This window comes from Dreissena polymorpha, chromosome 9, assembly GCF_020536995.1.
Source record: "Dreissena polymorpha isolate Duluth1 chromosome 9, UMN_Dpol_1.0, whole genome shotgun sequence".
NCBI classification, from domain to species: Eukaryota; Metazoa; Mollusca; class Bivalvia; order Myida; family Dreissenidae; genus Dreissena; species Dreissena polymorpha.
In genome coordinates, this window is record NC_068363.1 from 13865861 (window position 1) to 13891371 (window position 25511).

At 35.0% G+C, this 25511-nt stretch overlaps 2 protein-coding genes across 6 annotated transcripts in view; one reads left to right on the top strand and one right to left on the bottom strand.

Annotated features, from left to right (window-relative positions):
• LOC127844170 (uncharacterized) overlaps positions 1-25511 on the top strand; it is a 295187-nt gene that overhangs the window by 18379 nt on the left and 251297 nt on the right. The window lies entirely within an intron of this gene.
• Positions 6083-25511, bottom strand: part of LOC127844159 (F-actin-uncapping protein LRRC16A-like) — a 101570-nt gene continuing 82141 nt past the window's right edge. The window contains exons 34-42 of the mRNA XM_052374185.1: positions 22759-22813; positions 20731-21526; positions 20190-20398; positions 19735-19990; positions 18955-19050; positions 17159-17179; positions 14895-15206; positions 13924-14010; positions 6083-12693 (exon numbers count right to left, since the gene is read on the bottom strand). Coding sequence (XP_052230145.1) covers positions 12524-12693; positions 13924-14010; positions 14895-15206; positions 17159-17179; positions 18955-19050; positions 19735-19990; positions 20190-20398; positions 20731-21526; positions 22759-22813 — 2002 coding nt within the window. The 3' untranslated portion in view covers positions 6083-12523. The remainder of the gene's footprint in view (positions 12694-13923; positions 14011-14894; positions 15207-17158; positions 17180-18954; positions 19051-19734; positions 19991-20189; positions 20399-20730; positions 21527-22758; positions 22814-25511) is intronic.

The window sequence follows — 25511 nt, forward strand, 5'->3', positions numbered from 1 at the left end:
CACCAACTGCTGCATTTTTCAATAGGTCATCCTTTGTCCGTTTTCCCTTGAAAACATAGTAAGGGGGTAGTGCTGTTCCGGCCGCATTTACGCACGCTATAATGGTTGTGGTGCCTGTATTCGGAGAGGCGACAGCTTGAGTTTTGCTTGACGAAACTCCTGTGATAACCTTTGATGGTCGATGCTCTGGCTGACTGCCAGTCTCATCCAGATTATAAATTAGATGTGGCTTACACTTCAGGGAGTACTTGGTAAGAATAGCATCTAAATCCCTGAAGTAGCTGTCAATATTCTCCTGCGTGACAGCGGCTGCTCTTGTTGATGAAAGACCCCTTGGTTTAATGACTTTCAGCCTGTGTGTCCATCGTCTCAAGAAGGCATAATACCAGTTGTTGCTTAGTTTGGAGTCAGTTAAACGTCTACCCAGTTTCACAGCCAAATCACCTGCAAGAATGTTCAACTGAGAGCGATTAATGCCATACCCAACCTGGGCCAACCCTTCCAGATGGCTAACAAGCAGTTCTTCTTCTTCATGGGTGAATAATGAATCTTTTCCCCACCTTGAGCTGATCTTGACTTTGTTCAACACTCTGTCCCTCAGTGTTTGTTTTGGCACACCATACATGATTGCTGCTCTATCAACTGGCAAATGGTCATCTTTCACTGCCTTGTATGCACTCATCATCATTTCCCTAGAATATGCCTTGCATTTCATCAGTCTGATAGGTTGTTTCTGAAAAATAAAAACAAAAATGGGTTTCATTGGAATTCTCAAAGTGAACCCATTGTTTTTTAATTGATTTTAACAATTCAATTAAGGAACAATTGGTTGAGTGTGACCTAAATTTTAGTGTGTTTACAGCAAGTGCTTCGCGCATGCGCAGACCGTCATTTGTGTAAAAATGTCAACAGACGATGTAACATGGGAAATACTCATAAATAGGGGATTTTGTGTTACTTAGAAACAACATAAGGGTAGAAATAGTGTAAATTTGTGTATAAAAATGCATCGGGTTATGGTTAATTGAATTATTTACCTGTTTTGACGCATTTCCGATCTGTAAAATGAACGCCGATTCTGTCAAACTTTTTACCGGAACGAACTTCAGCGCCTGCGAACGTTCTTTCAAGTGATTTCATGCGATCTCTATAACCACGACACAAAGGGAACCCACGACTCAATGAGAACAAGCCATACATTCTGTTGTTGTTTTTAGCTCTGCTGCCAAAGGCAGAAGAGCTTATGGGATGGCATGCTGTCTGTCTGTCTGTCTGTCTGTGTGCGCGTTAGACGTTGTCTTGTTTATCCGATAAAGTCAACAGTTTTCATCCGATTCTTTTCAAACTTGCTCAGTGCCTTTATATTAATAAGGACTCGAACCCTATTGATTTTCGGGTCACTGGGACAAAGGTCAAGGTCACTGTGACTCGAAATAGTAAAAACTTGTTTATCCGATAAAGTCCACAGTTTTCACCCGATTCTTTTCAAACTTGCTCAGTGTCTTTATATAAATGAGGACTTGAACCCTATTGATTTTCAGGTCACTGGGTCAAAGGTTAAGGTCACAGTGACTCGAAATAGTAAAAACTTGTTTATCCGATAAAGTCCACAGTTTTCATCTGATTCTTTTCAAACTTGTTCAGTGTCTTTATATTAATGAGACTTCGAACCCTATTGATTTTCAGGTCACTGGGTCAAAGGTCAAGGTCACAGTGACTCGAAATAGTAAAATGGTTTCAAGATGTTAACTCAACATTGCTTAGGCCTAGGATCATGAAACTTCATAGGTACATTGATTATGACTGGCTGATGACCCCTATTGATTTTCAGGTCTCTAGGTCAAGGTCACAGTGACAGTGTTTAAAGCAGTAGAGCGATTCAGGCCCGCATGGGCCCCTTGTTTAACTTTTGTTGAAGTACAGGTATTTTTTAGTACATATTTTTCAGAGCCTGAAATATATTTAGTTGCATTAAAATGTGTCCTCTAAAACAATTTGTTGACCTTTGGCATTTGGATTGAAATAATATCTTGATATTGTGTAGTGTTTTTATTTCTATTTTTATACATCTTATTTCAATTTGCTTTTTATATACAGTTTCAAAACTTCATGCATTCTACATGTTTTATACAATAAAAACATTAAAATGGAAAATTTAGTTTTTTTCTGTTTTAAAGATGTCACGCAAATGTTACCATCTTGAAAAAGAAGAAATCATATGGAGGTTGCTAGAAAAATGTAGATGCCCTTAACTTTTGCCCATAACCTCAACTAACCATGAATGGGCATGTGAGTTTGTCCTCTCTTTCTGTATCCAGCTTACTGAAGTCAAATTCAGACATTGAATGAAACTAAAAATTCTGCTCTCATTTTGTGGATTTCATTGATCGTTTTTTTATATTATAAAATCTACTTCAATGAGAAATAAATCAATTACATAATACACATCATTATATCCCCACAGACAAATTTGGGGGTTGGGTGGGGGATATTATACAAGTGAGCTTGGTGGTCTGCCTGTCTGTTGGCTTTCTTGGTTTTTGCATGACAACTCCAATATAAATTAATACTATTTTATTTATTGTGCATATAAAATACAGGTCAAGTTTTAATTTGTATTTTCTGGTTATTGTGGCTCTAAACTTAAAATTCTAAACCCAGAAAGGCTTGGCATATTCGAATGAATATCAAGATGAAGAGAAGAAGAGAGTCAGTTATGCTGGCTAAGGTCAAGGTCTTACTTGAAGGTCAAAAATTTCTTCCTCTATTTTTTTGTGCTTGCTCCATATCTCCTAAACCCTTAGAAGAATTTTCATACATCTGGGTATTTTATATAATACTGTCCATTAGACAAAATGTAGCAGATATGAGTTAGTCAGGCCAGCTCAAGGTCACACTAGAAGGTCATTAGGTTGAGCCTCCATTTTCAAATCAGCTCCATATCTCTTGTACATTTTTTAGGAATTTTTAACTTGAATAATATATCATTGAGACAATGTGCTCCAGACAAAAATCAGTAATGCTATCTCAGGGTTGATGTCACATTTGAAAATTTTAGCTTTCCCTTACAGTACTGAATCTAGCAATTGAGCGATTCAAGGACATTTCATTGAGGATACATGTATGTCCAGAAGTAACTCGCAGTCTGTTCAGGTTTTATGATGTTTGCTGTTCATCAGTATCTAAGGGTTGAAAATTAAGTCTTAACAACTTGAATCTAGAAAGAAAGGTCTTTAATTTAATTTATTAAGGGTTTACAAATGCGTGAAAATACTTATCTAAGTGGTAAAGGGTTAGTTACGTATCTAAGTGGTAAAGGGTAAAACACGTATCTTAAGTGGTAAAGGTTTTAATACTTATCTAAGTGGGAAAAAAGGGTTAATAACATATCGGTGTCTGGTGGATAACATTATTGCGCATGATGTTTGGAAATAAGGTAACGGTTATACGGTTAGTAGCTGTTGGTGTGTTTGTCAAGTCTATTTCTTTATAGAGCATTGTGAGATTCTGAAATAAACTAGACCAGTCATTAAAGATGGCAAATACACCAGCAAACACTCATTTCAAGCAGAATGCAAAACATGAAGATTAGTAACATTAATCTAAAAATTGTGTAATTGCTACTTCACATTTATCACACAAAACAACAAGAAGACTACTATAAAAGTTGTAGTACTTAAATGCTGTTTTAACAGTTCACATCATGGATTTAAAAAACAAGAGGGCCTGAAAGGCCCATAGTCGCTCACCTGAGATAACAAGATATTATTGGGACAAATCTTCTGACCAAGTTTCACAAAGATCGGAAAATAAATGTGGCCTCTAGAGTGTTAACAAGGTTTTATTTAAGCCATATAAGGAAAATGCCCCGCCCCCTGGCGGCCATGTTTTTCAACCAACCGGCATCATTTTGGAACTCGTCCAAGATAATATTGGGATGAATCTTCTGACCAAGTTTTATGAAGAACAGACAATAAATGTGACCTCTAGAGTGTTAACAAGATTTTACTATAGCCATTTAAGGAAAAATGCCCCGCCCCTTGGCATCCATTTTTTTCAAGCAAATGTAACCAATTTCGAACTCATCCAAGATATCATTGAAACCAATCTGCTGACCAAATTTCATGAAGATTGGACGGACAATAAATGTGGCCTCAGAGAATTAACAAGGCAAATGCTGACGCTGCACAACGGACAACGCACGACGGACAAAATGCGATCACAAAAGCTCACACTGAGCACGTTGTGCTCAGGTGAGCTTAAAACATGTTTCAGTGTGTTTGTTTCAGACATGGCAGGGACATCCTTGTTCTATTGGCAAAGGTATGGGCCCTGCTCTGCAAAAAAGGGAGTTTACTACATGTGCGTAAAGTGTCATCCCAGATAAGCATGTGAAGTCAACACAGGCTAGTGAGGGAGGACATTATCCGCCTAAACTGGTTTTTTGAATACAAGAGACTTTCTTTAAACGAAAACTACCATGAACGCGGAAATTGTCAACCCTGATTAGCCTGAGCAGACTGCACTGGCTAATCTGGGATGACACTTAACACACATGCATTAAACCCCCTTTTCACAGACCACAACCCAAACAGATTAAATAATGAAACAACAAAATATATTATTTTCTGTTTATATTATTTAATATAATGTATTGCACATAATAAAGTAAAAATTATACCAGTACAGATAGTTTATATATGCATTCAATAGCACTTATACAAGAATATACAAGGCAGAATAATAATATATACAAAGTTTTTGTAATGATTGTAGTTAGGCAAAGTATTTGCTATTTTTGTTTCTACTGAGGTGTTAATAACTTTATATCAATAAAATGTGTATAGATATACATAACTGAAAACAGTGTGCATTAAATGCATACATGGTTCTCATACAAAATTAAACAATGAAATATTTGTCACCTAAAAACATTTACTATTTTATATTGATATATGTCAGAAATAATCAAATTATTTGTTTTCACATGACTAACTTTACTTTTCTCTACACACAAATATCAGCAATACAAACATAAGTCATGCAGCGCATGAAAGACAAGAATGAAGTTCATTGTAAAGGTAAAGAGAAAATTTAAATAAATGTTATTGCAATTAATATGGAAACCATTCATACTCATTATCAGTAACTGTTGTGCTTATCTGAGATAAACTTTCTGAACATCAAACAGAAAAAAACCTTCCTGAAACAATTAAAATCAATCAATTATTCAATAAAAACTACTATTTAACACAGAATCATACACATGAAACTGCCCACAAAACATCTATTTATTGTCCTTCAATTAATATAATGGTTAATTGACATCTATTAAACAATTCTTACATGTATATGGCCCACAAAACTGGAAACAGTAAAAACCCAGCCCTGAACTACCGCTGTCAAAACTTGGTCATTTAAATGGTTCTTTGCCTGAACTAGCAGGCAAAACTTGGTCGTCTAAATGTTTCTAAGCCTGAACTAACTCTGTAAATTGTATGTACATCTAAACAGTTTTTAGCCTGAGCTAACTCTGTAACAAGGGACAAATTGTCACAAAACCAGGTTTTCAATTTGAAAAAAAGTCGATAAAAGGGAGACAAGTAAAACTGAACTATTGTTTAAAATTCACCCCCTTTGTTTCAAAATAAATCTATTTTTAGTCGTGGGTACCTTGACCTTGGAGATATTGACGTAATTATTTCGTGCGACACACCGTCAAATGATGGCTAACAAATGTGCCAAATGATTATAATATCTCACAATGAATGACATAGTTATGGCCCGGACAAGCTCATTTATGGCCATTTTTGACCTTTGAACTCAAAGTGTGACCTTGACCTTGGAGATATCGATGTAATTCTTACGCGCGACACACTGCCTAATGATGGTGAACAAATGTGCCAAATGATTTAAAATCTCACAATGAACGACAAAGTTATGGCCCGGACAAGCTTGTTCCGGCCGCCCTCCAGGCCGCCCATCCACATTCCCCAATCTAATAACCAGTTTTTTCCTTCAGAAATCCTGGTTAAAAACTTGGTCATCTAAAGGGTTCTTGGCCTGAACTAACTTTGTAACAACTTGGTCATCAAAATGGTTCTAGAAATGAACTACCTGTCAAAAATTGGTGATCTTTATGATTTTAGGAATAAACTACCTGTCAGAACTTGGTCATCTAAATGATTCTAGGCATGAACTACCTGTCAGAACTTGGTCATCTAAATGATTCTAGGCATGAACTACCTGTCAGAACTTGGTCATCTAAATGATTCTAGGCATGAACTACCTGTCAGAACTTGGTCATCTAAATGGTTCTAGGCATGAACTACATGTCAAAACTTGGTCATCTAAATGGTTCTAGGCATGAACTATACCTCTGTAAAATCTTGTTAATCTATATGATTCTTTCTTAATACAAAGAACAATAGGAACACAATATATCAATCAAAATAATAACAATGTTGGTCCATTGAATTGGTGCAATTACTCAGATAAAAAACAATGTGATCAATTATGTTACATATCATATAACAATTAACAACTTCTGGTACTGATTAAACAACTGAAAAATTTGTTTATTATATTTAATATTTACAAACACATTCATTACGTTTAATGTAACAGAAAATAACAATATCCAACAAAATGTCCTTATTAACATGGTAAGCAAGCGTTTTTAAGTACCAAAGAGATGCATGGATCCTACAAAACAGTTTAACCCCACAAATGAAGAGAAAGTTCTACATAAGTTAAATTTAATGTTATCATTGAAATATCAGTATCAGAAGAATGGATACAGATTAATTTGAAATGAATAAGATATTCAATAATGAAAGTAGAACATGTTTTCAATGCACATTATACTTGAAATGCCTCATGCGATAATGGGTCCTGTGCCATATATGTGCCAGACCCATCTGAGCAGTCATATAGACTGGGCTGGTATTCATAAAGCTCCTAAGTCAAATCTTAACATAAGCTGGATTTTAGGGAAAATTTTAAAATTCAATTTTCTATTGAAATTCTATGATTTCAGTTTTGTAATGCATACATACTGTTCTTCTATTCAAAATTTACTTAAATAAACCAACTAAATGAAAAAAAGACACCAAAACGAAAGAGCAAAAGACTTAAGGATTTTTTTATTATTTAAGGTATTTTCCTAAGTTTACCTTTAGAAGCATTATGAATACCAGCCCTGGTCAGTAGCTATTGTTCAAAGCCACATAAATACTCAAAATCAACAAATATTTTGCAAAATATTTAGTAAATTAAAGTTAACCCACACAAAATCATTGTTCTTTATAGCAATAGCCAAAATTTGAACGCTAGATGTGGTCTGGTAACATAGGTTTAACACGATACAAAATGCTTGTTGTTTTTTTTTGTGTCACAATATATTCCATGTTTAATTCCTGCCATGATATCTGAACATTTACAAGCGAACACGAGACTGGCTTCAGGCAGCATTTGAAGAACAAGTATTCATGAGAACTACTTCATGCTTTCGAAGCTGCCCGAAGCCAATCTCATGTTGGCTCGTAAATGTTCGGATATCAAAGCCGGAAATTCAAATGGAGTATATTGTGACACATAAAAATAAAAACGAGCATTTTGTATCATAATCACGTTAAATCTATGTTACCAGACCACATCTAGCATTGAAATTTTGGCTATTGCTATAAGGAACATTGATTTTTTTACGTGATTTTTCAAAACATTGAACAAAATATTTCTTTTTTTTTTAGTGTTTATGGGCTTTTAAGCTCATGACATCATAAAACCTTGACACACTTGCGCAGGCTAATCTGGGGCTACACTGGGTACACATGGCATGAGACAAATTCTGATATGATGTGGCTAAAGTATTGTATACAAACAAAAAACATCATCAAGTTAGGCTCACAGCTTTTACCAATACATGAGATTTCGAGGAAATGCAGCTTGTCAATTGCTCATATTTATAATCATATTCTTTACAACATATTTATTGAAAGGAAATGCCAGAACATATTTATCATAAGACGATACTACAAAAGCATATGCAGAGAATCTCAGAGTGGCATAGGAGTTACCACCGGTGGAAAATAGGTAACACAAGGCATTGAATATCTTTATAATCATATTAACTTAACATTACAACAATCTTTCAAGTAAATGAACTAAAATTACAATTTATGTAAAGGTACTGCAGTAGCAGATGATTGCATAGATCTATTTTGATCATGAACATCGTAATTTAACCCTTTGCATGCTGGGAAATTTGTCGTCTGCTAAAATGTCGTCTGCTGAATTTCTAAAATTAGCATTTTCTTCGATTTTTATCAAAGAATACTATAAGAATAGCAAGCAGCTTGGATCCTAATGAGACGCAACGTTCTATGGCGTCTCATCTGGATCCAAACTGTTTGCAAAGGCCTTCAAAATTCGGTTCCAGCACTGAAAGAGTTAAACTGTGTTGCCAATAAGGATAGAGAAATGTTCATGAATTAATTCTCAAAACCACCTGCAGTATGTTAACAGGTTTGTTGTTCAAACTTTCCTTTCAAAAATATTTCACACGGTGTGTTAACAAATGAGAATATTTTACTAGTAAATTTGACTTATTATAATTCCATTATAAAATAAATTGAACGATTGTTATCACATAACAAAAGAAGTCAACATTACTAAAATTAGTCATGTAAACAACATGAACATTCATATTTAATATAGCATATTTACAGTTACAATACCTTTAAGGTATAACAAGTGTTGCCTTTCATTCAAGCAACTGATACTCAATAAACTAACTAATTAATTGTACCACTCTCCCCCTGTAAAATAATGTACACTGTAAATATCAACCAATATTCTTCACTCAAATCAGTAACCAATTTACGACATTGTGAAATGAAGAAAATGAAAACAAAGCACATTTTTAAGGCCAAATGGTACATGCTACACTTGGAAATAAATCTTCTTAACATTCAATATTATTCTTCTAAAATATTTTTATAATTCAGTCTTATGGATTAAGCAGATTAATGAGTGTAAAAATACAATACAATGCAAATCCCCCTACCTACAACATTTATGTTCCAATTATACAATCCAAATTGGAAGAACACATACAAATACATATTTTGTAAAACTACAAATTATTGAAGGCACATAGTTCATTTTATGTAAAGTAAGCACAGTAATGCTGAAACTTAAAGAATACACCTTTAGCTAATCTGTAAATTATTATACAAAGATGCCTTACAAGTCTTACACTTTAAAGTAAAAGCAACTAATTTATAAGACTGCTGCAATATAAATGCACTTTGTGCAACCTGATGGAGCTCAATACAGTTTTATAATCAAAATTAATGCTAGATGTCTGCCGTTTGTCAAGAATACTTCCTTATATTTGAAATTTGACCTGTTGTGTGACCTTGCCATTTTGATTATCTGTGAAATGTTGTTTAAATATTGCCTAAAAAAGGCCAGACAAGCCATTTCTTGCCCATTTTTTCGGCGTAAGCTGCATAAGCCAGCTTTTCACCTTAGCCTGACCTTTGTAAGTGTCCAATAAAATTCCAATAAAATTTCCCGCGGCTAGGTACGAATGAATACACTTCATTTATTCCATTGGCTGATTTGAGTATACCACCAGAACATTGGAAACATATCCGCGTCTTTGTAACACTGCTTTACTGTATGAAACAATTTTATCTCGAATGAAAAGGCTTAATAGATAGAACAGTTTTACACTCAATTCTCGACATCAATACAGTTTGTGCGTACACCTTTTATTTTCAGAGTATTACCAGCGCAAGAGCGTTTATACTTAAAAGGCTATGTTCTCATATTTAGTACTTACTTCCTTATTCCTGTCAACATGTTAACATGTAAAAGTATAAAGAGCAATGGAAGCGAGGCCTCACTTTAAAGCATTGCATTTCAACCCGCGAGGTATATCGGGTCAATTCGCGGACATTCAGAGTTTATATACAGGTCATCACCGGAGTTGGCGGCCAGTAAAATAATCGTTATATAATAAAGACGCTATCCGTGAACTAGGTGACCTGGAATTTTCTTTAGACCAGACATGTTAAATGAAGATATTCAGCAATATAATTATGGTATGTAAATAATAGATTCTTAATGTGTTTTCAACAATACAATGATAAATATTATTGTTGATAAATTTAACAATAATTATTCGTCCATATTGCCTAATGTACTAAAGTGATATTATGTGCATGTAACAGTTTATAGGTGTCTATCGCAACCGTTGATTATTTCTGATGTTTCTACTTCATATACACTTATATTAATTAATGCAGCATCATCATACTAAAACAATATACCAGAAAGAGAAAAATAATGCATTTGAATATCAACCGTACTTACGTTTGACAACTGATCATGCGTTTACGAGTTGAACCTAAATTTAGTTTTAGTGCAGATTTGTTCATACGACACAAAGACACGAAATTGTTTTACGGATCATTTCAGCTTACAGGACTGGGTGGGTCACGTAAGAATATCGAATATAAAATATATTTTTATAAACAACTGGTAGCAAGGTGAGTTGCAGATAATTAATCAGTAACCACATTTTAACTAACTATTTTGACCTGTTAATTCTTTTCAGCTCAATTCAACAGTGCAAAATGCCCATAATATCACTTTAAGCATTAGCACGATGATAATTGATACTGTTAATAATCGAATCAAATAGCAATGCCCGACAAACCACTAAAACAGGTTTATTCGAAGAACGCGCCTATAAATAGGGATACTTCTCGTGTGGCCGGTTGACTCATATGTTTAAATTTCACTTCCATTCTTCTTTTGGTTTTCTGTTTTGTATCTATAGGTTTATGACCAGCATTATGTTATAATGTAAAATAAGCCGCGAAAACTCCCCGTAACATCCCGTACTGCGTGTGATGCAGCTAAGAACTGCACAGAAAAAGACATTCGCTATCCTTGATCTCATTCATTAAACTATTTACGCCGTATATCTTTTTTAAAGATATTTCTTGTTACCTCTGACCTGTGAGTGTGACCTTAGAGCTGGCGACAAGTGTTGGATTTTTACAACACTCTTGAAACTTCAATCATTTGTGTTAAGTACTTTTAAACTTGCCTGCCAAATTATGTTTCCATGGGGACTAGACATACATGTATGGGCAGACATATGGACTGTGCTCTGTGAAAAGGGGGTTTAATGAATGTACGTAAAGTGTCGTTCCAGATTAGCCTGTGCAGTCTGCACAGGCTAATCAGGGATGACACTTTCAACTTTTATGATACTTTTCGTTAGTCTCTTCTCAGCAAAATCAAGTTTAGGTGTGGTGTTGTCCCTGATTAGCCTGTGCAAATGGCACAGGCTAATCTGGGACGACACTTTAGGCACATTCATTAAACCCCCTTTTCACAGAGAACGGCCCATTTATGTGAGCACATACATGCATCCTCTATGGTTTCCTGTATGGAAAGTGTCTGAAAGCAGGCTAAATTTTCACAAGTAGTTTTCTTGTCTTCTAGTAATTTACATGTACAGCACACAGCCGTACTTTCAAAAATTTTACATTCCCATCTGGATGCCTGGTATATAAAAACTTATTATCTTGATGAGTAGTATATGTGACAGTTAACAATGGTTTACAACAAAGATCTACAACAAGAGAGTAAATACATATGTGAGAAATAACATATAAATTTATCAAAAACAATATGCATCTATACACAACAATATGACTATAATTCACCTATGATATCCTGTAAAAAATGCTGTATATTATAATTAATGTATACAATAAATGGTTTTAATAACAACACTAAGCCTGCCTATAGAGTCTTTATCCCTGTGTGTCTTTTGGCTCAGTATTTCTATATGATTATATTATGGCCACAAGACGTGTACCTAATGTACAAATTACTAGAAATATATTCACATCACAGCTGCAAGTCAGCGCTGATCTCATCCTGTTGACATTTAAGTTTCTATGGACCTCATAAACAAACAATATACAAACTCATATTATCTTGATACAGGATCTCAGTGCACCATTTATACGGTTAAAATACAACAAAAATGCTGGCATCTTTTATCAAATGTACACAATGTCTTTGAAAAACTTGTCTTATGCTCTTAAAATACTTCATAATCAATAGTTATCTTAATTTTATAAAATATATTAAATACAACAAATACACAATAGTACTTGACATCCAGCTTCCATCATAGCTTAGTGGTCCACACTTAATATACACTTGATTAAGTTGAATAGTAATGTAAAATACACTCCTCTTTTTCTGGTCAGTTCTTATTTCAAAACTTCAATATTCTGCAATGAACATCAACACTGTAAACCACATCTCATCACTAATATCAACTTTTGATTGGTCCTAACAAAATGTTACTTGAAAAGCATATTTGTACAAGCGTGTGACCAATACATCAACAGTCCAAAACAGACACTTCAGTCTATTCATCAACTGCACACTTCCGTACAGGACCTATATATATACAGTGTACAGTCTACACCATGACAATGTCGTCATCAGACTCTGTCTTGGTTTCTTCTTTCTTTGCAGGTTTTTCCTCCGCCCCTTCGGGTGTTGTTCCCAGTGTGTGGGGGCTGGCCAGCTCAGGTCGGGATTTGAGAACCCCTAACATGGACCTGGGTCGCTGAGAGGTAGTAGGGGAGCCTTAGAAAGACAGATACGCTCAGTAATGAGAGGAAAACAAAACTGCCTTTTAACTTAAGTTTTGAAGTGAGATAATTTACATAATTTTATTACATCATCATCATCATCATATCATCATCATCATCATCACCATAAGCTTATGATGATCAACATCCTGTTAATAAAATCATCATGATCATCATCAACCATAACAACAATTGCTTTTAAAACTAAGTAGGACCTTTCTATGTAGAAAGCAGTCCTACAAATATCCTGTTGAAAGTTGGTTGGAACTTTTCCCTGTGTCCTTGACCTTAGAGCTCTTGAGTTGAAAATTAAAGGTCGTACTTCATCAAGAACTTGCAGCATATTTGTTATATGATCCTATGAATTCTCTGGATATTGCATGAAAACTAATTTCAAGATACAAGCACCTGTGACCCTGACCTTTAACGTGATAACCTCAATCTTCATAGGCATCTTACTTTCATCCAAAGCAAACAGGTAAAATTGCATAATCATAGGTCAAACAGTTAAGTTATTGCGTGTAAACGGATTTCCTTTTGAAAGCCCTTGTTGCCATGACTTTTGACTAATTGATCTCAAAATCAATATGAATCTTTATTTCTTCCCAAGAAACAAACATACAAATTAAGTTGATTGCAGGACAAAGCATTCTCTAGATATCCTAAAGAAACTAATTTCTTGATGCAAGTTTATGTGAACTTGACCTTTAGCCTCAAAATCAAATGTTCTTATTAATTTTACCTTCCCATCTAACTACAATGCAGGTACAAGCATAGACAAAAACATGTGCCAAAAAAAATTCCTGTTACAAGACCCTATGAACTTCAACTTCTCAGAAGTAACCACTATATAAATTTTCATGACCATGATTCAAGTTGAAGAAATGTGACATGCCTATGTGACCTTGACAATAAACCTGTTGACCTCAAACATCAAAAGGCGTCTTTCTTTCCTCCCAAGAACCATCATACCCATATGCAAGATTTAGGTTTTCTACATATTGTGCAGACACAAGAGGCATACAAACCAACTGACTGACAAATGCAAAGCAATAAAACCAACTCCTTTAAGGGGGACTAAATCAAGCGCTATAACACCCTAGCTCATAAGGATCTTTGGTTGATCATTGAATCATTGAACTGATATAACAAAAAGAGGGCACAAACATTTTCATGAAAGTTGGAGGAAAATGTTGGACAGCAAAAAATAAAGTAGTGACATCACCTGCAGTGCGGCCAGGTGATTCTGCATCAATGCCAATGCCACTGTCAGTCATGGAATTGGAAGAATCTGCATTCTGTATATCTCCAGCTAAATTAAAATAATAACTGTATTGAAATTGCAAACATCTTTGTTTTTTTAATGTTAATATATATTATTACTAGTACAAAGGAATATTAATAAATTGAAAACATACAATATGGTTAACCCAGACAAACCATAAATATCAAAATCTATGTATGTGAATATTTGCATATATGTCTTACTGAAAAGGAAGCAGAAAAGGACACTTTATTTAAGCATTTAATTAGAAGTTTTTACATATACCAAACAGAAGTACATTACATGGGATTTCTACTGATTGTTTACCAAGAAACAATAAGCAAACAAAGAACATGTTTGAGATTTACATGCAAACAATATTAGAACACACATTCATAGAAGGAGACATTGATCATAATTATGAGAACAAAGTACCATAATATCTTAAAAGAAATTATCAACACATGAATTTTTAATTATTAAAATAAAATAAATTAATGCATGATGCAACGCAAATAAAGACTTTGTACATTAACAATCATTTAACTGCATCCATGTAGATCAAATGATTTTCAAACAAGAGATGTGTTTGTCAGAAACACAATGCCCCCTACTGCACTGCTTTGAAGACATATATTTGACCTTTGACCTTCAAGGATGACCTTTCACCACCCAAAATGTGCAGCTCCATGAGATACACATGCATGCCAAATATCAAGTTGCTATCTTCAATATTGCAAAAGTTATGAGAAATGTTAACATTTTCGGACGGACGAACAGACTGATAGACAGTTCAACTGCTATATGCCACCCTACTGGGGGCATACAAAACACTTATCCTTTGATGGAAAATATCAAAACTTTTAATACTGAAATGACAATTCGAATTCTAGAAAGAACATTGCTTTTTATGCAAATAAATATTTCTGAACCTTGAGTTTTTTTATGCTGATTGTCAACAGGCTCAGCATGCTGGTCAGTCTCTGCTGCCATTTTGACTGTGTCCATGCCAACATTATGTGGCAATGAATTTCTCTTAGCCTCTATTTTAGGTAATTCTCCCTTTACCGTTATTGAGAGTGGCCTTCCTTGCTTGAATTGCTTGTCTTCAGCATGGAAGATAGACATTTTTTCCTTTACAGATTTTTTCAAAGTTGCTGAATCATACACTACCCCACTGTCAGTATTTGCAGAGGTTTGGGTTTGTGATGGCACATCAGATGTTTTACTGGAGGGCTGTTCGTCTAAAGGTGGTTATTTTCAAAAAGAAAGACATGAAAGTGCATGCACAAACAGAATGAACACAAAGCAAAACAAGGGACAAAATTGTCACAAAACCAGGTTTTCAATAAAAAAAGTCTGATAAAGGAAGACAACTGCAACTCAAAATGTGCATTGCTACTGATTGTTAATCACAATTACCCCCCTTGTTTCAAAATAAATCTGTTTTTTGACCCCGTGACCTAGTTTCTGATCCGGCATGACTCATATTCGAACTTGACCTAGATATTGTCTAGATACATTTTCTGACCAAGCTTCATAAAGATCGGATGAAAACTATTTGAATTAGAGAGCGGACAATATGCTCAATGTTTAAAACGCACTTAGTGACCCCGTGACCTAGTTTTTAACCCGGCATAAACCATATTCGAACTTGACCTAGATATTGTCTAGATACAACTTCTGACCAAGTTTCATAAAGATCGGATGAAAACTATTTGAATAAGAGAGCGGACAAAATGCTCAATGTTTAAAACGCACTAAGTGACCCCGTGACCTACTTTTTAACCCGGCATGACCCATATTCGAACTTGACCTAGATATTGTCTAGATACAATTCTGACAAAGTTTGGTAAAGATCGGATGAAAACAATTTGAATAACAGAGCGGACAAGCTTGTTCCGCCCGCAAGCCGCAAGCCAGCCCGCCCGCATTCGCCAATCTAATAACCAGTTTTTTTCCTTCGGAAAACCTGGTTAATAATAAAGCACAATTCTGACAGAGGTTCATGCATAACTAATGCTAGTGCATAACCTTTACAGTTACTGTAATAACTGATTAATGTTTGTTCTATTTTATTATATAATTTACATTCCTTGCAAAAACAAAGGAGGCCACATTAGATCTACTTTATGAACTTCATTAACAATTTTAACAGCATTTTTTTTTTACTTCGTTACATTCACCCCTCGAAATAATTTCTGGAATTCCCATGGTCTACAAGTAAGGACTAGTATAATTTAAGTAAGCGTGGCTTTTTATGAATTACAGAGAATTGAATGATGGACATAGTGTCTCAGAGTATGTTCTGTCAAAGTGTGTGTTTTAGTTTTAGTGAAAACACATGACATGAAACACACCAAGGAAAAATAATGAGAATAAACAATGAACTTCTCACAATCAACATGCATAAAATAATAACAGTGGAACACAAACATTCTAGCGGAAAATGCTCTATAAAGGCTAAGGAATACAACAGGTATCCAATGTGTGGTCATGGGATGAAATAAACATCAACTTTAGTTTTCAAACTCTAAAACAGTTCAAGACTATAGATTAATTAACAAACAGGACTTCTTAGTACACTGTTACATACCTAAACATTTTGCATTAACCTTTTGCATGCTGGGAAATTTGTCTTCTGCTAAAATGTTGTTTGCTGAATTTCTAAAATTAGCATTTTCTTCGATTTTTTTCAAACAATACTATCAAAATAGCAAACAGTTTGGATCCTGATGAGACGCCACTTTTTGTGGCGTCTCATCTGGATCCAAACTGTTTGCAAAGGCCTTTAAAATTCGGTTCCAGCACTGAAAGAGTTAATGGTTCACATGACATTAATGACAATTACTTGCAAGTCTTTTTTTTTTCATACTTCATGTTGTTAAACGAGTAAGATGATGATGTTAATCTGTTATATTTTTTTGTTTAGCATGTCATGGTTATAATTTATTACAAAACACAAAGTAATTGAAAACATAGATTTGTATTTGTAGAAAAAGTTAAATTATCAAAGCATACAAAAACAAAAAGGATCAAGTGCTGATTCAAAATAAATATTGGAGAACACAAAATACTATTTAAGTTTTTATAAAACAAGGCCCTTATATGTTTGTCTGTGAAGATTGTATCTAACCATGACCACACATAGGAGATACCATGCTGCACAGGTTTTAGACCTGCTCTAAAAGCTTACCATAGGAGTGCCTGTACCAAGCTGAACACAAACTAGACTATGTAATTGTTATGTAATTGCATTGTAGAAAATGTTAATCTTGCCTAATTAACTTGAAATAATATAGTACTAGAATTTGGATAAATGTTTGATTTCATTTTACATATGACCACTTGCTAACAATGAATAGATAAGTTCACTCCAGAACTCTGTTGTTAATATATTCATTACTTCACCTACACCACTTAATTAACATTTCAAGCTCTGTACAATTATTTTAAAACACATTGAATATTTAGCATGGGAATACATCAATTTACTACAAAAGGTAAATCAATGCTGGAGGTTTTCGAATACATCAGTAAGTATTGATAACACTGAAGTATTTTTTATAAAATCAATTGCAAAATTAGTGTCATTATCTGCTAAGACAAGAGGTCTATGATGGCCCTGAAGCGCTCTACTGAGTTTAACCCTTTGCATGCTGGAAAATTTGTCGTCTGCTAAAATGCCGTCTGCTGAATTTCTAAAATTATCATTTTCTTCGATTTTTTTCAAAGAATACTATCAGAATAGCAAACAGTTTGGATCCTGATGAGACACCACGTTTTGTGGCGTCTCATCTGGATCCAAACTGTTTGCAAAGGCCTTCAAAATTCGGTTCCCGCACTGAAAGGGTTAAGGTACACCTATTGTAAAAGGCTTGACCACTAGAGTTGTTATAATGTTTTTTGACCTGGGTACCTAGTATTTGAACACACATGAAACATATTCTGCGTAATTTAGATATTGTCAAAATATTAATTCTTACCAAGTTGTATGTATTAAGACTGAGGTATAAATGTGGCCTCTAGAGTTGTTCCACGTTTCTGCCCTAATATTAAACCTTGTGACTTAGTTTTTGGATGCATGAGACCTAGATTTGAACAAAGTCAAGATTTTGCCAAGATATGTGGCCTCCAAAGTGGCAACAAGCTTAAATTTGAAGACACACACCTCAACCAGCAAGCTGCACATCAAACAAAAACATAAATAGGGTGATCACTTTAGCTCAGTATTGCCTTAAAAAGACAAGAGATGTGTTTGTCAGAAACACAATGCCCCCTACTGTGCCGCTTTGAAGCCATATATTTGACCTTTTACCTTGAAGGATGACCTTGACCTTTCACCACACAAAATGTGCAGCTCCATGAGATACACATGCATGCCAAAATCAAGTTGCTATCTTCAATATTGCAAAAGTTATTGCAAAAGTTTAATCAAAAAGTTAAACCAAGGTTTAATTATGGAGACAGAATGACAGACAGACAGGCCAAAAACAATATTCCCCCGACAAACAATATATATAAAATATATATATATATATATATAATATATATTAAACCAATATAACAATATATCTTAATATAATTAAGATTGCCGTGGTGTAGTGGATATGGTGTCCGCCTAGCGATCGGGAGGTCACGGGTTCGATCCCCACTGTGGGAGCATTCTTTAGATCTCCCCAGTAGACACCAAGGACACGGACTCGAGAGCGTTTCATATAAGCTTAGGCTTGTTACGCAATCAAGCTTAAATAAATAGGTTTAAAAAAAAGAATACCCCCAATCATTCGATCCGGGGGCATAAAAAATTTGAAGACACACACCTCAACCAGCAAGCTGCACACCAAACAAAAACAGACATAGGGTGATCACAATAGCTCACCATTAGCTACAAAAAGTTTCCCCTTTACAAAAATGCATCTTTACATAACATGTATAAACAAGAGCAACTCTGGAAAGCAAGCATGACGGGTCCTGGATAGGGGATCCTACCTGTCTCTGTCCCATCTGAGGATGGAATACTCCGTCTAGGGGTAGGGGTGGGTTTGGGCTTCATAGGGGGTGGGGGCTTCCCTACCGCTGTTATGCCTGAAATGAATTGGTCAATAAGAAAGATTAGGAAGCAAATAAACATGGAATTTATTCAGAATAGAATCCTTGACATGTTTCCTTTTTTTTGTTTACATGGAATGTTTACTGTTCTTTAACAGTATAGATGGTATACCAATTCACAAACTTATGCTAATAACTGACAACTGCCCTACATGAATCAAAGGTAAGGGAAAAATTGTTGTTAAACCCTTTCCCACTCAGAAGCAAAGTGAAAATGGCTATGTGCAAACAGCTTAAAACCAGAACAGCCTGCGAGCTACAGGTTTTATGCTGTCTAAGCTGCTCACCAGTATCTAAGGGTTGGAAATAAAGCCTTTAAAATTTGAATCTAGTAAAAAAGGTCTTTAATTAAATTTAACTTTCAAAGGGACTTCAAATGCATCAAAAAACGTATTAAAGTGGTAAAGGGTTAATTATTCAATGACAAATCCCACCACATGTTTTACGACAGGCCAAGTAACAATCCCCTGATCCCCTGATATGTAGTGAAGCAATTTATTGACTGTCCCAGCAGGCCCAGATAATATAATCTTTAAAGTACACGTCCATGACAAAACAGGTTATTAGTGTGATAATTAGTAACATTGAAAGGTCTACTGCTTAATTCTACTCTTAACATTAGAAATTAGTTTCAATTACTACAAATTTTACTTTATTTACCAGATGGCCTTGGCACTGTTTCGGGTTTGGCACGCTCTTCACTTTTTAAATTCTTCTTTTCAAAGGGAGCACTTATGGCACCAGGTTTAACATTAAGCTCTTTGTCAACAGCACTTTTAGTTTCCTCTTTCTTTGAAAATACTGGTGACTTTTCCTTGGATACTGGTCGTAGTTGAAAGCCTCCAAATGGAGGTGGCTTCTCTTTTGTAGGGCTTTTATTGGAAGTTCTATCGGGCTCAGGTATCTGCTTCGGTACCTTAATAATTTAATAAAAATGAATTCATTATAGAACTATTTGATTAGAAATAGATCATACTTAGGTCTAAGTTTCCTTAATAACACACAATGGTGTAATCCAAACATGATCTTCTATGCACATCAATTCAAGGGAAAGAAACATCATAAATGAATGAAAATACAACACAATTTTAATGAATTTCCTTTATGTTGCCTACCTTTGACAACCTCTTCTCCTGTGTAGACTTCAATTGAGAAAGCACACTGGGGTCAAACCCAATACCCATCGCGCCAGGAGGCTTGCGGACAGTAACCGGTTTGGGGGCCTCTGGTTCAGCAATGACAGCATCTTTATCAGGCTTTTTCTCCTCTAGTTCAGCTTTGGAAACAGATTCTGTTTTAGGACTTTCTGACTTCTCTATCTTCTCTGTATTATGAAAAGCATAGGACTTATATGTTGTGTTCTATGTAAGTTATGTTGCTTTTGCTTTTTACTGTCAACATTACTTTACACACAAAAAATGCAAAAACAGCTGTTTTTCCTTTTCATAAACTTAACATATACGCAACAACATTGAATGAATACAGTTTGTCAATTGTTCATAAAAGTAAATTGTATTGAATTACCAATCTTCTTTATGTAAGCTTTAAATAGTTATGCCTAATTCAATAGTTCAACTACTTTGAACCAGTATGCTTCTACCAACTAATACATGACCAAACAATTCAAAAACAAGTTCCAAATTTAAATTCACCCACCATCATGCTTGCTATCTGGTACCGTTTCTGCTTCTTCTTCAGAGCTGCTCTCTGCAGATTCAGAGCTTTGGTCACTTTTCTCATTCGAACTTTCACTACCTGAACTTTCTTCTACTGATTTCTCAATTTCCTTTGCAACTTCCTCAGTTTTATGTTTATCATAACTTTCTTTTGCGGCATCCTCTTTTTCGTCCTTCTCATCACTTTTTTTAACAACATTCTGAATTTGTTCTTTATTGTTCTCATCATCTTTTTTATGTTCCTTAACGACCTCTTCCTTTGAATCATCAGCTGTTTTCTTTTCATGTTTATCAACTGATAGCAATCGCATAGGCACTTTCATAGGAGCCTTTGTTGTCTCTTTTGTTGTCTCTGACTCAGGCACAGAACCATTTTCTTTTATATCATTTGTTTTCCCACTTCCGTTATCAGGTTTGCCTTTACTGCTGTCAGTCTCTGCTTCCGATGAGCCATCTGTGAGTTTGGCATTCCTCTCCAAACTAGATGTAGGAGTATTCTTCCTTTGAATTTCTGCAACAATTGCTTTTGCATGATCAGCAGTCTTAGCTTTCCTATCTAAACTAGAGGTAGGAGTTTTCGGTTTATCCTGTGCAACATGCTCAGAAGACTTTGTTATTTCGCTGTCAACTGGTTTATGTGAAGGCAAGACCTTGGTGGATCCTCCTGCCTGCTTGGCCAGGTTAACACTGCCACTCAGGCTGCTGCTGTCAGAGGCTGATGAGCTGCCAGTGGAGGCTGTCTCAGCTTTAGCAGTAGAATCTACTTCCTCTTCTTCCTGCAGGAAACAACAGACTTAAGCATTCAGCCCTGAAGTATATCTTTCATAGAAATGTTAGGCAGACATAGAGGATATTTGTTCATGTCAGTGTAAGATCATTTGTTATTTCACAAGTTATCATAGAAAATATATTTTCACGAGTGGCGCAGCCACAAATGAAAATATTATTTTTCTATAATCACAAGTGAAATAACAAAGATCTTACACTGACATGAACACATTTTCTGTTTCTTTTATGACCCTTTTTTCCCTTTCGCTGAAAAATTACCTTTTCTCCGTGGCGTGCTTCAATACATTTCAAAACACATAATGACGTCATTAGTGTGACGAAATGACGTCATTATATCAGCAACATTCTCTAGTTAAACTCTTTTAAAATTTAAATAAATGGTGAAAAGCATAAAATAAAAAAATTAAATTGTTGGATTCGGTGGAATGTCGATTTTCATTCACTTGTGATCATAGAAAATATATATTAAATTATTTATGATAATGTAAGAATAGAAAAAGGAGTTCCGAAAATTTGTTATTTTCACTGGTGAAAATAACAATTTGCTTATTTTCACTGCTGTTATTTCACTGCAGAAATGTCATATTTTATCATTAGGTATAAAAGAAAGAGCAGTTTTGCCCTCAAACATGTCAATGGATTTCTTTTCAAAAGATTAACTAAACTAACCTTTTGTTTGCCATCTATGCATGTATTGGCTTTCAGCAAATATTTGAAAGTTAAAAAAATGCATTCATTAATTCTACTTCATGTTTTCACTACTTCTTCATTTTACGTAGTCAGTTTTTTTGTGTATATCCAATATTATATTTGTAAATGTCAGTTTCTAAACATTAATTTTCTGGAAACTTTCTTTTCTCTAAACACTTAAGTTCTTCTAGAAGTATGCTTATGTTCAATGTACTAATTTACATGATATACTTTTTTCCATTTAGTTTAATTCAATGAAAACACAGCCTATATGAGTGATATAAATGCATTAATGTCCCTAAAAAACAAGCGAAATTGTTGAATTGATATCCCCAACCCAAATTAATTTTGTGACAGACGGATGGATGGATAGAAAGGCGGACTAATGGATGGACAACTCCATTCTATATCCCTCCGCCTTTGGCATGGATAATATACTTTCCAAAGTTTCGTCTTAATGAAATTACGTGGATTCATACATAATTTTTTGTAAGAGAAATAATAATTTTTGAGACAAAAAAAGCTTTACCTTAACTTCGGAAATTCTTTTTTTCTTTGATGATATGGAAGTCTGTTTGGAAGACCTGAAATAAAAAAGTGATATGATGTAAATGCAAATGAAGAGTGCAGATAGAACATGTTCATATGGTGTATTGAAGTGAAACCTTCTAGTGATAAAACAGTTTGTCAGAACAGTAATAACACATATCATCACAGGTCATGAGCCTCTTTCAGGTCGGGTTTCCCAATGGAATGTAGTTGCTTTATGCTGTGTCAGTTGTTTGCTTTCAAAAATGGTTGAACAGTTAAATATTCTGATAAACTTGTTAAGTGTGCAAAAACATACCATCAGGTTTGTTTTAATTCACATTTTAAAATGTAAATGTATTTGGAATATAATAAGAGAATATAATAATATTATTAACTTATCTTACAAAGTGAAGTTATTTTGAGAACAATGAAACACAAATAGATTAACAGAAAGTAATAAAAACAAGAAATGTGTTTGTCAGAAACACTATGTCCCCTTCTGCGCCGCTTTGATTTAGGTTTTTTTACCTTTGACCTTGAAGGATGACCTTGACCTTTTACCACTCAAAATGTGCAGCTCCATGAGATACACATGCATGCCAAATATGAAGTTGCTATCTTCAATATAGCAAAAGTTATTGCAAAATGTTCAAGTTGGCACAAACTAACAGACAGACCAACAGACAGGGCAAAAACAATATGTCCCCACTATAGTAGTGGGGGACATAAAAATAGTTCCACTAAAATAAATAAAATATTAAAATACTAGATTAAATTAAATTGTCTTTTTCACAAATATGTAAACTGCCATTTTATTAAAACAGTATACAGGATTTTGTAATATAATTCATAGAGAGCACAACATCTTAAAAGCTAACACATTCATTAAACAATGACCTTTCAATCAAAATAAATACAAATTATTTAAAGAGTACTCTAAAAGCATGTTTTTTTTTCTATTTACGTACATTATTATTAATAATTATTAATAATTATGAATTTTATGCGACTGTATAACACTTAAGAGATTACTGAATTTGGAAACTAGTGTGTATTACCAAAACACATGTACATATGATAATCATGCTGAAGGAGAATTAACTCAAGCAAAAAGTTGTTCAAATAGATAGTTAAGCCAAGAACATGATTGCATATCAAAATTATTAGGTAAATCATTAACATACTGTTAAATAAGCAAGATTTGTATATAGGGAGCAGAACTTGTATAAAAGATGTATCAATTAAACAAAAATTTACGAAGGTAAATAAACAATGACAAGAAGCACATTTAACATACAAATAAACATGGAAAAGTGTTGGAAGGGAAGAAAAATGCCTGCCAAAAGCTTGAAATTGTAACAACAAAATGCCATCTTAAAACATGCAGCAGTTTTATAATTAAAAAAATTCATAAAACAGTCTACTATGTGAAATTGGAATAAGACATCAAACTTGGAATGGCTTTGTTAAGTGCAATATTCTGGTTTACAATACAAAACAGTTTCTATCTTGTATGTGAACTGTGCCCATGCATGGCATTGACACAGTTTTCAAGTAGATGATGTGCTGTGTCCATGCATGGCATTGACACAGTTTTCAAGTAGAAGATGTGCTGTGTCCTTGCATGGCATTGACACAGTTTTCAAGTAGAAGATGTGCTGTGTCCTTGCATGGCATTGACCCAGTTTTCAAGTGGATGATGTGTTGTCTCCTTGCATGGCATTGACCCAGTTTTCAAATGGATGATGTGCTGTGTCCATGCATGGCATTCACCCAGTTTTCAAGTGGATCATGTGCTGTGTCCATGCATGGCATTGACCCAGTTTTCAAGTGGATGATGTGCTGTGTCCATGCATGGCATTGACCCAGTTTTCAAGTGGATGATGTGCTGTGTCCATGCATGGCATTGACCCAGTTTTCAAGTGGATGATGTGCTGTGTCCATGCATGGCATTGACCCAGTTTTCAAGTGGATGATGAACTGTGTCCATGCATGGCATTGACCCAGTTTTCAAGTGGATGATGAACTGTGTCCATGCATGGAATTGACACAGTTTTCAAGTGGATGATGAACTGTGTCCATGCATGGCATTGACACAGTTTTCAAGTGGATGATGTGCTGTGTCCTTGCATGGCATTGACCCAGTTTTCAAGTGGATGATGAACTGTGTCCATGCATGGCATTGACCCAGTTTTCAAGTGGATGATTAACTATGTCCATGCATGGCATTGACCCAGTTTTCAAGTGGATGATGAACTGTGTCCATGCATGGCATTGACACAGTTTTCAAGTGGATGATGTGCTGTGTCCATGCATGGCATTGACACAGTTTTCAAGTGGATGATGTGCTGTGTCCATGCATGGCATTGACACAGTTTTCAAGTGGATGATGTGCTGTGTCCATGCATGGCATTGACCCAGTTTTCAAGTGGATGATGTGCTGTGTCCATGCATGGCATTGACCCAGTTTTCAAGTGGATGATGTGCTGTGTCCATGCATGGCATTGACACAGTTTTCAAGTAGATGATGTGCTGTGTCCATGCATGGCATTGACCTAGTTTTCAAGTGGATGATGTGGTGTGTCCATTGGCATGGCATTGACACAGTTTTCAAGTAGATGATGTGCTGTGTCCATGCATGGCATTGACACAGTCTTCAAGTGGATGATGTATTGTGTCTATGCATGGCATTGCCACAGTTTTCAAGTAGATGATGTACTGTGTTGAAGTAAAAATGGGTGATCCATTTTA